The sequence below is a fragment of the Ambystoma mexicanum genome, chromosome 4q, assembly GCF_040938575.1.
Source record: "Ambystoma mexicanum isolate Mex_15411 chromosome 4q, UKY_AmexF1_1, whole genome shotgun sequence".
Taxonomy (NCBI): Eukaryota; Metazoa; Chordata; class Amphibia; order Caudata; family Ambystomatidae; genus Ambystoma; species Ambystoma mexicanum.
In genome coordinates this window covers 873,799,960-873,812,467 of record NC_090928.1, presented here as the reverse complement: position 1 = coordinate 873,812,467, position 12,508 = coordinate 873,799,960, and the positions used below count along the sequence as shown (strand labels likewise).

Sequence of the window (12,508 nt, the reverse complement as noted above, 5' to 3'; positions counted from 1 at the left end):
TGTGGAATTCCTCCCTGCAGCTACCAATCCCCATATATTGCCGAAATCAGACTTTTTATCTAGAATCTTTTCAAAAGGGGGTAAGGTCCCACTGTATCCTATCACTCAATGACCCCTCTGTTATCACCCCCTTTAGTTGAAGGTATGAGAAGACAGAGTCCCTATGGCCAGTGTCCCTTCCAGGTCGGTTATGGTAGTGAATGTGCCACCCCTCCACAGTTGGTCAATCCTTTTCAGTCCTGTCTCAAATTATTTCTGAAATATTTCGAGGTTTGGGATTGCATCTCGCCTGCCCGGTACCCATAGGTGACTCGGGGGGGTGATGGCCAGGTCGTTACCCCTTTTCATTTCAGAGCCTTGTCGCCAAATGTTCCGTATGGTCCCCAGAATATGGTGATCGCGGACTCTATGGGGGGAGCTTGCTTCTTGGCACCCACAGTCATTCCCCTACAGTGGCGGGGGACACGTGAAGGTTGTGCAGGCTAACCCACTGGAGGTCCCTCTGGGCCCCAAGATGGGGTATGAGGACCCTCAGTTGTGCTGCTTTATAGTATAGTTTCATGTCTGAGAGTGCCACTTCACCCTTCTCTTTAGGTAATCTTTAGGTAAGGTCAGAACCTCATAGGATATCCTAGCTTTTCTCCCCTGCGACAGGAATCTCAGAAGAGCGGCCTTTATCTCATGGAAGAATGCGTCTGGGATTAGGATTGGGAGCATCTGGAACACATAGATGAAGCTGTTTACCAATCGCCCAGGGATTTCTCTTGTAACCTTTCTATATTCCTGTCTATGTCTTGTTTTTTTCTCTTAGTCTATTCTGTTTTATATCATGCCTGTATCTTAAGTTCTGCACTCTGTATTACTAGGATTGACCCTTTCCCTGTGGAAAGCTATTTTTGTTAATGCCTGTAACCTTGTAACCACTTTCTTCAAATTATGCGCCCAGTTGTCTCAGGGCAAGGTGCGCAATACAAATAAACAAAATACAAATACAAACTTGTGAGGCAAACACCATTAAGGGCATTGAGGCGTCCGAGCCATAATATGGTCAACTTGTTCCATGTTACCAGATTTGCCTGAAATTTGGACAGCAAGGGGAGGAGTTAGCCTCAAATAGGTCTCCCATGTCCCGTGTGAGGTTGATCCCCAGGTAACATAGTGTGCCAAGATTGTCCTGCACCCCCAAAGAGTTGAATCTTTCGATTGCTCTGTCCCTGTCCAAGGGGAAAAGGACGGATTTAGCCCTGTTGATATTGAACCCAAAGAGGACGTCGTACTGCTCAAACAACTGAATTACTTTTGGTATGGGGGTCAGGGGGTTACACATGTGCAAGAGTAGATCATCTGCATATAGCGCAACTTTGTACTCCACCGCTCTCACCAGGAATCCTTCTACTTGGGGGTCCTCCCCAATTCTCTTGGCGAGAGAGTCCAGTGAGAGTGCAAATAAGATCGGGGAGAGGGGACAGCCCTGCCTAGTTCCCCTGCTCAGTCCAAACCAATGGGAGCATCCCGCATTCCATCGATGTGTAAACTGCCATTATCCCATGAAGCACATTTCCCATACCTACTTTAGCAAAATGTTTCTTTGAGAAATCCCCTCTCCATCCTGTCAAAAGCCTTTTCGGCATCCACCAAGAGGAGGGAGGGGTCCCCAGTCATCCCTGGAGCTTCACATATCAGGTGTAAGGCTTTCCTCATTGTGTCAGCCCCCCGCTGTCTCTTAATGAAGCCCACTTGGTCTGGGTGGATCCGTTGGGGCATGTACCCCTCAAGTCTGGCCGCTATTGCCATGGTGTTTATTTTGGCATCAAAGTTCAGAATTGAAATGGGGCGATAAGACCTGCATGATCGGGGGTCCTTGCCCTCCTTGTGTATCACTGTTATCAGGGCCCGAAAGAAAGATTCCGGGGCTTTCCCCGTCTCCAGGATGTCATTGAACAGCTCTACCATAAATGGCAGAAGGCAAAGGAAGGTCTTGTAAAACCCTGCCGAAAATCCATCCTCCCCGGGGGCCTTTTCTGATGGTAATCTTGCCACTGCTCTCTTAATTTCTTCCTCCGATATAGGGGCCTCCAGTGCCCCAGATTCTTCGGGAGATAACCTGGCTAACATGCATGCCTGCTAAATATGCCGTCATGTCACCCGCCTCTGGGGTAACCACTGTTTCATGCAGCTTTTTATAGAAGGAAGCAAAGGCCTTTTGAATCTCATCTGTCGCGGTGTCCTGTACTTTATCCCTCCCTATATATCCCTCCACCCTGCTTTCGGCTCACTGTCCCCTCAGCCTGGCTGCAAGCAGTGCATCCGCCATATCCCCCTTCTCATAAAACCTCTGTTGCAGGAATTGCAATTTTCGAATTATTTGCCCTTCTTCTAGCAATCTCAGTTCCTCTCTCTTCCTCCTCGCCACCCGGACTCATTCCTCCCGCCTCTCAGTAGTCTCACACGCCTGCTTATCGAGCTGTTTGGTCTGTACCCCAAGCCAAGTTTCGGTAAGTGTGTGCTCCCTTTTTTTCCTTGCCCCTTCCCTAATCAGAATCCCTCTCCATGTCACCTTCCCTGCTTCCCATACTATTCTCTTTGGGACCTCACCCAATGATGTGTTTTGAAGTGTTCCCAGATTTCCTTAGCCAACTCTTGAGTGCAACACTGGATTCTCCCATAGGGATTCATTACATCTCCATTTGGACCCCCGGGGGACCATTCCATGCCAATTCATGTCCACTGTTACCTTATCATGGTCGGACAAGGCGATCGGGTGCATCTCTGAACCCAGTGCGTCTTCCCATAGGCCCCTTGAGACATAAATATAATCAATTCTGGTGAAGATTCTGTGAGGGGGCGAGTAAAAGGTCTAATCCCTTTCTTTTGGGTGCAAGTGCCGCCATATGTCCCGCAACCCATATACCGCCAGTGTTTCAAGGACCTCTCCATAATCCTGTCTCTGCAGTTCCTGTGTCCCCGCAGTCAGCACCTGTCTGTCTAACTGGATGTCAGTCCAAATGTCAAGGTCCCCTCCTATTATAAGGTAGCCGGATGCTTCAAGCATTATTTCTGGGAGAGTTTTCTTTAGGAATCTCAGCTGTCCCTGGTTCGAGCCATAAATTGTGGCAACAGTAAAGCATACCTTTTTAATGGTGCCCGAGACCAGGAGAGCCCTTCCTTCCACGTCAGACCACACCTTTTGAGACCTCTATTTTCAGGGCTTTCCCTATGAGGATACCCAAACCCGCTTTCCTTAAGGGCCCTGATGCCCAGTATTCCTGACCCACAAAGCCACTTGGGACACTCCGTACTTCTCTACCAAATTTAGTCTCCTGGAGGAACAGGACGTCCAGTTCCGCTCTCCCGAGTTCCCTAGCCACCAGGGAATTCTTTGTGGGTGAATTCAGCCCCTTGACACACAAAGTCCCGACCCTTAGATGGCCATCCCTTGCCCCATCAGCTGCAACATCCATCTTGTTAATACCCTGTGGTAGGGCCCACCTCCCCACCTGGGCTGCCAGTGCCTACCATACCACATCCCTTCAACCGAGGGCAACCAATTTAAGAAGACCCGTACCATGACCCCAGCTTCGATCCCCACTCCGCCCTCCCTCGAACCCCAAAAGGAGCCCGACTCCCCCCAGTTAGTATCACCAGGTTGAGTCCGGACCACCAGTAGGACCCGATGCCTTCGGGTCCCTTCCTTCAACATCCTCTTTCCCTAGAGCCCCCAAACTTCCCACCCCCCAGCAATCAAATGGCAAACCTTAAATTTAACTTCCAAAACTTCAGCAACCCTCTACACCACCAGTACTGTCCCTTTCCAGCATAGTGCTGTAGGGCAACCTTTGTAGTACCTTCTGGTCCCACATATCTACATTCCCTTGGGTCAAGACCCCCCAGTGAGAGTGTCTTGCACATGATTGTACTCCAGCTTTGGGTCAGGTGTCTGCCGCTGGCAATGTATTCAGCTTTCAAAATGTTCTATATCCCGGCATTCCTCTTCTTTTGGGTCCTTTGACAAGCCCCTGTCTATCGCCATCCGCCTTTTCCCTTAGATTCTATGAGGTACCGGCTTTCCCCACCAGCTCCCCCATGACTCTTTGAATGTCCTCTTCGGTCATCAGCTTGTATTTATACCCGTCAACTTCAAGCCGGAACCCCCACCTGTACCTCGCTCCTTTCTCATTCAACCATTTCGTCAGGGACAAGCGCAATCTTCTCTTGGCGAGGGTCAGGGAGGATAGGTTCTGGAAGATGTACACTCTAGACGTGCAATACTATCCCAGGCCTCTTTTTTTTATAGCTTTCTCAAGGATCATCAGTTTGTCCGAGTAATTGTGGAACCGAGCGAGGACCGATTTCAGGCCTTCCACTGTCCCACCTGCTCTGTGAATTCTCTTGATTTTGGCTTAATCGATGGTGTCATCATAGAAGACCAGGTTCATGACTTCATGTAATGTTTTCCTCAGGTCTGCCTCCTTCTCCCCATCTCTCTCCGGGGATCCCAAACAGCCTTAAATTGTTCTGTTTCTCACGGTTTTCCAGATCGTCCATTTTCATTCTCACCTCCTCCTCTCGCCTCTCCATTTCAGACGTACGATTGTCCATTTGGGTCTCTAGAGTGTCGAGGGAGGATTGGTTGTGCTCGACTTCCCCCAGTCTCTCCTCCATTTTGTCAATGCTTTGGGTGATTATATCCACCCTACCCCCGATGTCAGCCCTGATGCTTACGATTTCTTCCAGGAGCACTGCAACATCTTTTTCTGTGTCCACGGATTCCTCAACGCTGGTAGACATATTGACCTGCGCAACAACTCCTTTTCTGCTCAGCCCAGGTGTGTATTTAAAAAGGTGGCCAATTTGACTCTCACATCCATACACCTTCGACAGCAGGTCGAATGGGCCCCCACTTGGGTGTCCAAGCTAACCCCCTCTGTGGGAGACAGTAGTTGGTGCCCCCTTTGGAGCCACTACCTGGGCATTGCCTTTCTGTTAGTGTCTGCTGCTGCTTCTGTCAGGGGCCGGGAGGCGGGCACAAGCCCCTGAGTAGGGGCCCACACCTCCCACCTTTATCCAAGTGACGACTCCTCCGCTCCGGGTGGCAGGAGAACCCACCACTTTAAAAAGTGCTTTGGGGCCATTCCAGGGGAAATGTTGGGGGTGGAGTGGTGGGGTTGAGGGCATTTCTGGTGCAAACTCTGCAGTCCTGTCAAGGACTGCCTCCCTCTCCAGGAGGGGTCTGGGTTTCGGGCCACATGGTCTTTTCTGGTGGTCACACTGTTTCCCTTTTCCCCGATCTTCCTCCTCCTGCCTCCGCAGCCCACTTGTAGTTACCCCCGGCCATGCTCCTCCCTGCTGTGGGCTCCTGAGTCAAAGCGTTAGAACAGGGTCTGCCCTCTCTCAGTATCCTAAATTGGGGCCCGCTGTCCTAGAGTCTCAGTGTGGCTTCCGTTTCCGTGTGCCCCTTTGGGGGCAGTATAAGGGCTCTCCCTCAGCAGTAGCGTCTATCCACCTGGACTAGGGCAGGTGCAGTGTTTCCAACCGGGGTGTGTTCCTCCCAGGACTCAATGTGATCCTGCGCCTGCCTCATCCTCTGCAGCGCGTCTTTCAATGTTCTCTACGGGGGGAGGGGACAACGAATCTCCACAAGGATGGCCTGTTTATGTCGGGCATCCTCTCAGTGTCTTTATAGGTGTCCTCCGGGCAGCTGTCCCCTCGCCACTGTCTGGTAGTGCTCCTTTACTCCCCCGGCAAGTAATCTCCCCCGGGTCCGCTGATTTCCCCAGCCTCTTGTGGTCTGTGTGGTCGGATGGGTTGAACCGGGCCGAGCGCCTTCTCTGCCCGCCTCTCTCGTGTGGGAATCTTGACTTTTTGGGCGCCTCTGCCGGAGGTCAGAACTCCCTCATTCCGGGGCCGATTTTACCCGTTATTGCGCCTGCAGCGGCAGTGGGCATTCACTGCTTCTCGGACCTGGTTTGCAGGTCTTGCGGGGGTCAGAAAAGTTGGGACTCAGTTCATTTTTCAGGACCAGATCGGGAGAGGATCGCAGTCAGGCTCCCTGCATCAGCACGCTCTCTGGTCCCCTTACGTTAAGCATTTTAATTGCAACTGGGTTTAACATGAGCATACATCAGACGTCATGTAAACATTTATCTATAAGAAGGTGACAACATATTCCCATGTTTTGGCTTTCTGTCTGGTGTTCTTTCCTTCTCTCTTCTTGTAATCCTTTCCAGAATAAAACCCTCCCGGGTGGGGAAGGCAAGGGCAAATGGGTCAGGAAAAGTCATCCAATCACCAGAGGGGATGGGCTATGCTGGCTATCCGGGTGAGGTCGGAGTAGGAGGAGATGTATGACCAAGAGACCAGCAGGTGGAAGAAAGGAGCGGCGGAATGTGGAGGTGAATTGTGAAAAAGGTGAGGTGTTAGTTGTTGAGTGGAAGTGGAGCTGCTGCATAAGTGCACGTGGCAACTGTTTGCAGAATATTAAGTGTATTGTGAAGTGTATGGTACAGAGTGACAGGAGGGTGTGTGAATAGTGGAAGTGGGAGGAGGAATAAATAAAAACACATTTAACTTACTCAATGTACCTATTTACTTTTACTCTCTATTAAGGTAACATGTTTTACTTCACCACCAAATCTCCAAAACATGCATTGCTACTAATACTGTCTGCTAAAAGCCTTATAGACTTCGAGAGAGGTTATTATCGCTTGGGATAATGAACCTTCCCCAACCATCTCTCTATATGACTCCTACCAGCCTGAGATGCAAAACAAGATACTGGAAGAAGGAACACCGAAGCAACCCAATTAAAATATAGCACAGGCCAACCTTATCAATGGCGGCACACAGTAAGTAGGCTAGGTCTCCCAAATCTTTAGCCAGTGCTTAAGCATAAACTCACAGGAAAAAACCTTAAATCGTGGAATAAAAAAGTGAGGGTGGCAAAAACGTTGGATAACTTGGGAATTAGAGTGACGAATAGAATATATGTGCAGATACTTTTGTTTATGATGCAATATCAGCTTTAAATGCCATAAAATAGCTTAGTTCAATAAAGAATTTGTGTAGACATAGTGAGTGGTGAATATGTGTAGAGACTACTGAAAAATGTAAATATGTTGTTCTTTTTTAGTATAGTAGTTGATGCTACAGTTGTGGTGGTCCATAGCAATGTACCAGGTGTTACTGTTTTCCAATTTAATTTGAGTAATGTTAGAAATAAAAAAGGAACAACAATGAACTAAAAAGTAAGCTGAACATGCCAGGGTTTGAAAGTTTAACCATTTAGTAGCAGACAGATTTCTCACTACGTTATGCTACTAGCTAGCCGGTCCACTTCCAGAAGATTAGTGTGCACTGGCTTGTTGGGGGGCAGCTGAAGCCTTGAAGCAGTAAGCCAAGAAATGAGTCAATCGATAGCAAAAGGTTGGGAGGAAATTCTGGCACCAGAATTTCTCTTGATATACATGAGGGAAAAATGTTAGTAAAACACATAACATACTCAACCTACTGTTCAACTATGTCATCTCTGACCATCACATTCTACATAAAGTGGTCTGGAGAATTTGGAGAAATGCAGCTGTCGGACATCTAATCGCATTTATTTGGTATCCTTACTAAAAGGAAGAGAAAGATATAATGCCTGCATGAAACAATGTTTTAATTTCCAGGCACGGTACTAAATTTAATGTTGGGTATATGAGTTAGTCATCTCAGCAATGGAAGAGATGTTTACCTGTTCGGAGATCATAACCTTCGGGCTGGCACAGTCCATCAAGGATTGTCTGCAAAGTGGGTCCTGTTGTTGCAAGCTTCTGAGCAACTGCTTCAATTCCTTCTGCACGAATTAGTGCGTTGACCCGATTTTGCATTTCTAGTTTCCCGATGTCAGCAGTCCGCCCATCAATGAGAGTTAAGAACCTAAAATACACACAACCAATCATATCGTCAATAAAGTGTCATCCTGCCAATTGCAACACAGATCAGTAGTGCAGAAACGTTCTGTTCATTTATGGTACGTGGTTACAAACGCCACGAGGTTCATCTCTAGTGGCTAGCCCAAGATGGTAAAGCAAATGTAAGTTGGTGCGGGAAGTGCACAATATACGGACAACTTGCTCATGCTCAGTAAACGGGTCACCAACGTCACATTTTATTTCCATGTTGAAAACTAGTGTATGAAAAAGGTCATGGTCCACAAACCTGGACAAACATTTATTTTCAAACTTTTGCGACTAGGTATATCACATTATGCAAATCAGAGATTATTTTAATAATCTGTGCCAGATGGGCCGCTGACCAGCATTTGGTCCAGACCTGTTGAACAAGATTCTCCTTTGTTTGTTTTGAGATTTTAAGCACACACATTAGGGCACTGGTAATTTCTTTAACGGATTGGAACAAATGCATTTCTTTGATTAACGACTAAAACAGGCAAAGCTGTAGAGTATGTAGCTTTCATGGTTTGAATGGTGCAATCTGCATGCCCTAAACACACACGGGCTCTGTTTGCTTCAGAAATCCTAAAGGGAGGTATCTGTTCATTGGGCACACAAACAAAACACAGCTTTGTACTCCCGATTAACAGCTGCATGTTGAAAAAACAAACGGCACTATTTAAATATTAAATACCATCAATGTCAATACAACTATACGAAGTCTGTTTGCACGTAGACCAACGGATGGATGGATGCCTGTTGAAAAGGTTCGGACGATCTACATCTATATATCTATATATCTGCCCCAAGCACACAACACAAGCATTTTAGTGTAATCTTTTGCCCAAGCAGTTTTAATGGACTCTTTTTAAAAATGAAAAGGACATAAGTAAGGCGTACATACATTTACAGTTGTTTTGTATGAAATACTCATGCCTTCATTTCACCTACACCCTTGAGTACGGAAGGGGGTTTCCCACTATTCACAAATGCTAGGCACTTCTTCAAAGATGTATGCGTGTACTCATACAACGCATGCTGACATTTCAAAATGAATTCAATGCTGTCAAGAGAGTGTGTATTTTGGTCACGGCTAGAAACACACGGTTTGCAAATCATTATACAAATTAATACCTTCCCCAGCGGGCAGGGGATATATAAAGATGTGTAATTACTTATCAGATGCCCACATTGATTTTTACAAACAGTTGATCAAAAGAGTGGGACAGGCACATGGGAACACCATAAGAACCACAGTAAAAAAACATTAGGAGACCCTTCCGAATTTACAAATTTGTTTTAGCATTTTGTATGGATTTATGGAGGGACAGAAAGCGTTTATCAGATTACGTACGTTTTTCTTTCATTTTGCTAATGTGGGGGACGGAGAGGGTTCAACAGAAAACAGGAAAATAAAAGATTCTAACGTCGTTTATTAAAGTCAGGATGGGGATAAGTTAACGTGAAAGGGAACTAGGGCTTCACCTAGAAATAAAAAGGGAATTCCCAACTTGGAACAATCTAGGTAAAAGATGGAGGAGGTGGAACACTGTAGCCCATTTGGGTTTCACATTTACTTGGGATACCAGTCTCACTCTGAATCTCAGATCTGCTGACATGCCCAGGAACACAGTGCCCTGCGTGCTTCTCGATTAAGTCTCAGGCATACAGCTCCAAACACGATTCTGGACTCTTAAAGGCAGTCTCTGCGACCAGCGCCCAGCTTGTGTCATCTCCAAAACAGTGTCAAACGAATAGGGCACCAGCTTGCTAATTCTTTTCATTCTTCGTGGTATAGAGGAACTGACTCACTTCTTTAGCACGTATTCACAAGGTGATTTAGTGATCATCTCAATATTGTACCAAAAAAGTGCCTAACTTACTTTTTTATGCAAATAGTATCCCACTTAGTTATTTGGCGACAACGGGCACAGTCTAGCTCTTTGGGGATGGTTATAAGGCCAACAATACTTCTTTAGGGCGTCAAGCGCTTTTTGATACAGTGTATCAGCTTCATTGAGCAATGACAACAGAAATAAAGTAAATCACATTTAAAATAATATGTAGAAAGTGTCCACAACAAAAGGTAAGCAATAGGGCAGCGGCTCAGTCACAAACATTCTAGAAGTTCTTCCATAGTAACTTGCCATATGAACATTAGAGTGATGGTACCAAAACACAACAAGGACAAGGAAAGGAATTTGCACCACTTGTTTTAACTATGTACAGTTGATTTATAAGGTGCCACAAGTACCAAAATACGCCTTGCTGCTTTATTCTGTACCACCTACAGTAGTAGGTGTAATTTTGACTTCAATAGGCCTATGTAGAGGCTATGGCACTAATCCATCCTGGACAAGACTAAGATCATATGCACTTCCATCTTATGTGCGAAAATGAGAAAAGGGAGAAAACCCTACCTTCTGGGAATGAGATTTCCTAGCTCTATGATCAGCTGATTGAAGCAAAGGGAGTTGCCAAAGATGAAACCCATGTTTCAGGCTGACAGAACCAGAGACGGTGGGCAGCCCAGAGAAGGAGCCAAGGAAAAGATAAGGAAAGACGAATAGAGGAGCCAAAGAAAATACTTTGTCTTGGAGGCATTGACAGAATCGTTGTTGAACATTCAATCCTGGACATGGGTGAAGAAGCAGGGGGGTGAGGTTGAGTGCTAGCAAGGCACCATGCAACAATAAACCAATATGTTTGTTGTCTGCATATAGCAAGAAGGTGCAGCAAAATGTGAAATGTAGTTAGCTAAGGATGTTAAGTAGATGATGAAAAGCCAAGGGGAGAAGATAGAATCTTGAGGAATTCCAAAGTTAGAGATTGCAGGAGGATAAAGGAAGGAGTTAGATCTAACCCAAGTCAATCAATTTGGAAGGATGAGAGGCATTCCAAGGTCTGATCTTTCATGGTGAAGGAAGTACCAAGATGGTTAAGTATGATGGAATGTTTGACAGTATCAAAGGTTGAGGATACCTGTGGAGAATCCTGCGTATTTCCCACTAAAGCCCTGCATTAAAGTCTACTCCCAGGGGGCCGGGAGAGGGCAGACACTGCCTGATCTCAATCCTGGGGGTGGTGCACTGCGGGAGAATCACCTTGGTGGCGACCAGGCCCAGGGAGGTGGGGGGATTCCACAGGATGAGACACAGTACTTTTAATGGGGGAAGAATTTGTTTATCCCAAATTTAGAGGAGGAATTGGCTTATTGCCATTTTAATAAATCTCAGCCTCCTAATAAGAGCATACAGTCAGAATCTAGAGAAGTACTTTCACCTATGGTAGAACCTAAAGAACCTATCTTTTATACCCCTCAAAATAGCCAAGCACCAACCATTATTCATCTTTTCTCAAACCTAAAGATGACAATGCTAAAGGCAGATGCGGTTGAATGAGACCACATATCAAAGTTTTTTTTTAAATGTGGGCATTGCAGCATGTGCAGATATGCACATCCTGATACTAATAAACTTGTATGTAAGAACGGCATAGTGACAACAATAGAAGATTTTATAAATTGTTGAACCACATTTGTGGTATATGCGCTTATCTGTTTATGTCATACAATGTATGTAGGCAGCACAATACGAGAACTGCGTATTCGCATACGTGAACACATGTCCAGTCTCAACAGCCAGGACATGAGATTACCATTATATATAAATTAAGAATCCCTTACCATACCATACCATTGGCTGTCCATTGGCAAGAATCACATCAAATGGAAAATAAGAAGGATATAAGGTTCCATTGGCTTACAAAAAGCAAAAATGCAGCATATGGGATAGGGACTAGAAACTACTGTTGAGACAGTTGGAATCAAGAATGATTTGCAAATTACGATGTTTAACAACTGGTCTTAATTGTGAACACAAATTTAATGTCTTTTTGTGAAATGTTATTGGTCATGGGGACAGTGAATGATAAGTAGAGTGAAGAACTGTTCTAGGAATTGTGGGATGGACTTTGCAATCTGAGTAATAAACATTTGTTAGAGGGTAGTTGAACACTCAGACCACGAGAATGGTTAATCAAATTTAACACACTTCTAAGGAACTGAGTACCAAGAATAGACACATTGAGGAGTATTATCATGTGTTACATTATTTAGCAAATCTCTTAATTATTTGCCCTTCAGTACAATAATTCCTATACTGGCAGTGACCCTCATTACTTTTATGTTTGAGGAACTAATTGGCACTAACAATCTTGGTATTTTAAGTCAGCTAATTCTTTAGATATAGACTACTTAATATGAATGGCTACTGCCATTTGCAGCCAGTCTGCGGACCTCCAGTCATATATCAATGGACAAACTTAATGCTAGATATATAGTGCGAGTACCAGTGCGCTGTTTTCAGAGTTACCCGTTTTATATTTAATGCTATGCTGTGGATCTCAGTAATAAAAACAGCATAATGCTAGCATGTTAACCTATGCAGTTGCAAGGCAATGTTTATATAGATATTTGTTATCAAGCCAACTACCAGTTATATAGAGTGGATTTTGAGCATTAACTAGCTTTATTTCAAGAGATTAGGGCAAGCATGCTAGTGCATGTAGTTCGA

The 12,508-nt window shown here is 45.4% G+C and overlaps 1 protein-coding gene across 1 annotated transcript in view; it reads right to left on the bottom strand.

Annotated features, from left to right (window-relative positions):
• Positions 1–12,508, bottom strand: part of SRBD1 (S1 RNA binding domain 1) — a 1,352,005-nt gene that overhangs the window by 48,107 nt on the left and 1,291,390 nt on the right. Inside the window, exon 21 of the mRNA XM_069608446.1 lies at positions 7,733–7,917. Coding sequence (XP_069464547.1) covers positions 7,733–7,917 — 185 coding nt within the window. The remainder of the gene's footprint in view (positions 1–7,732; positions 7,918–12,508) is intronic.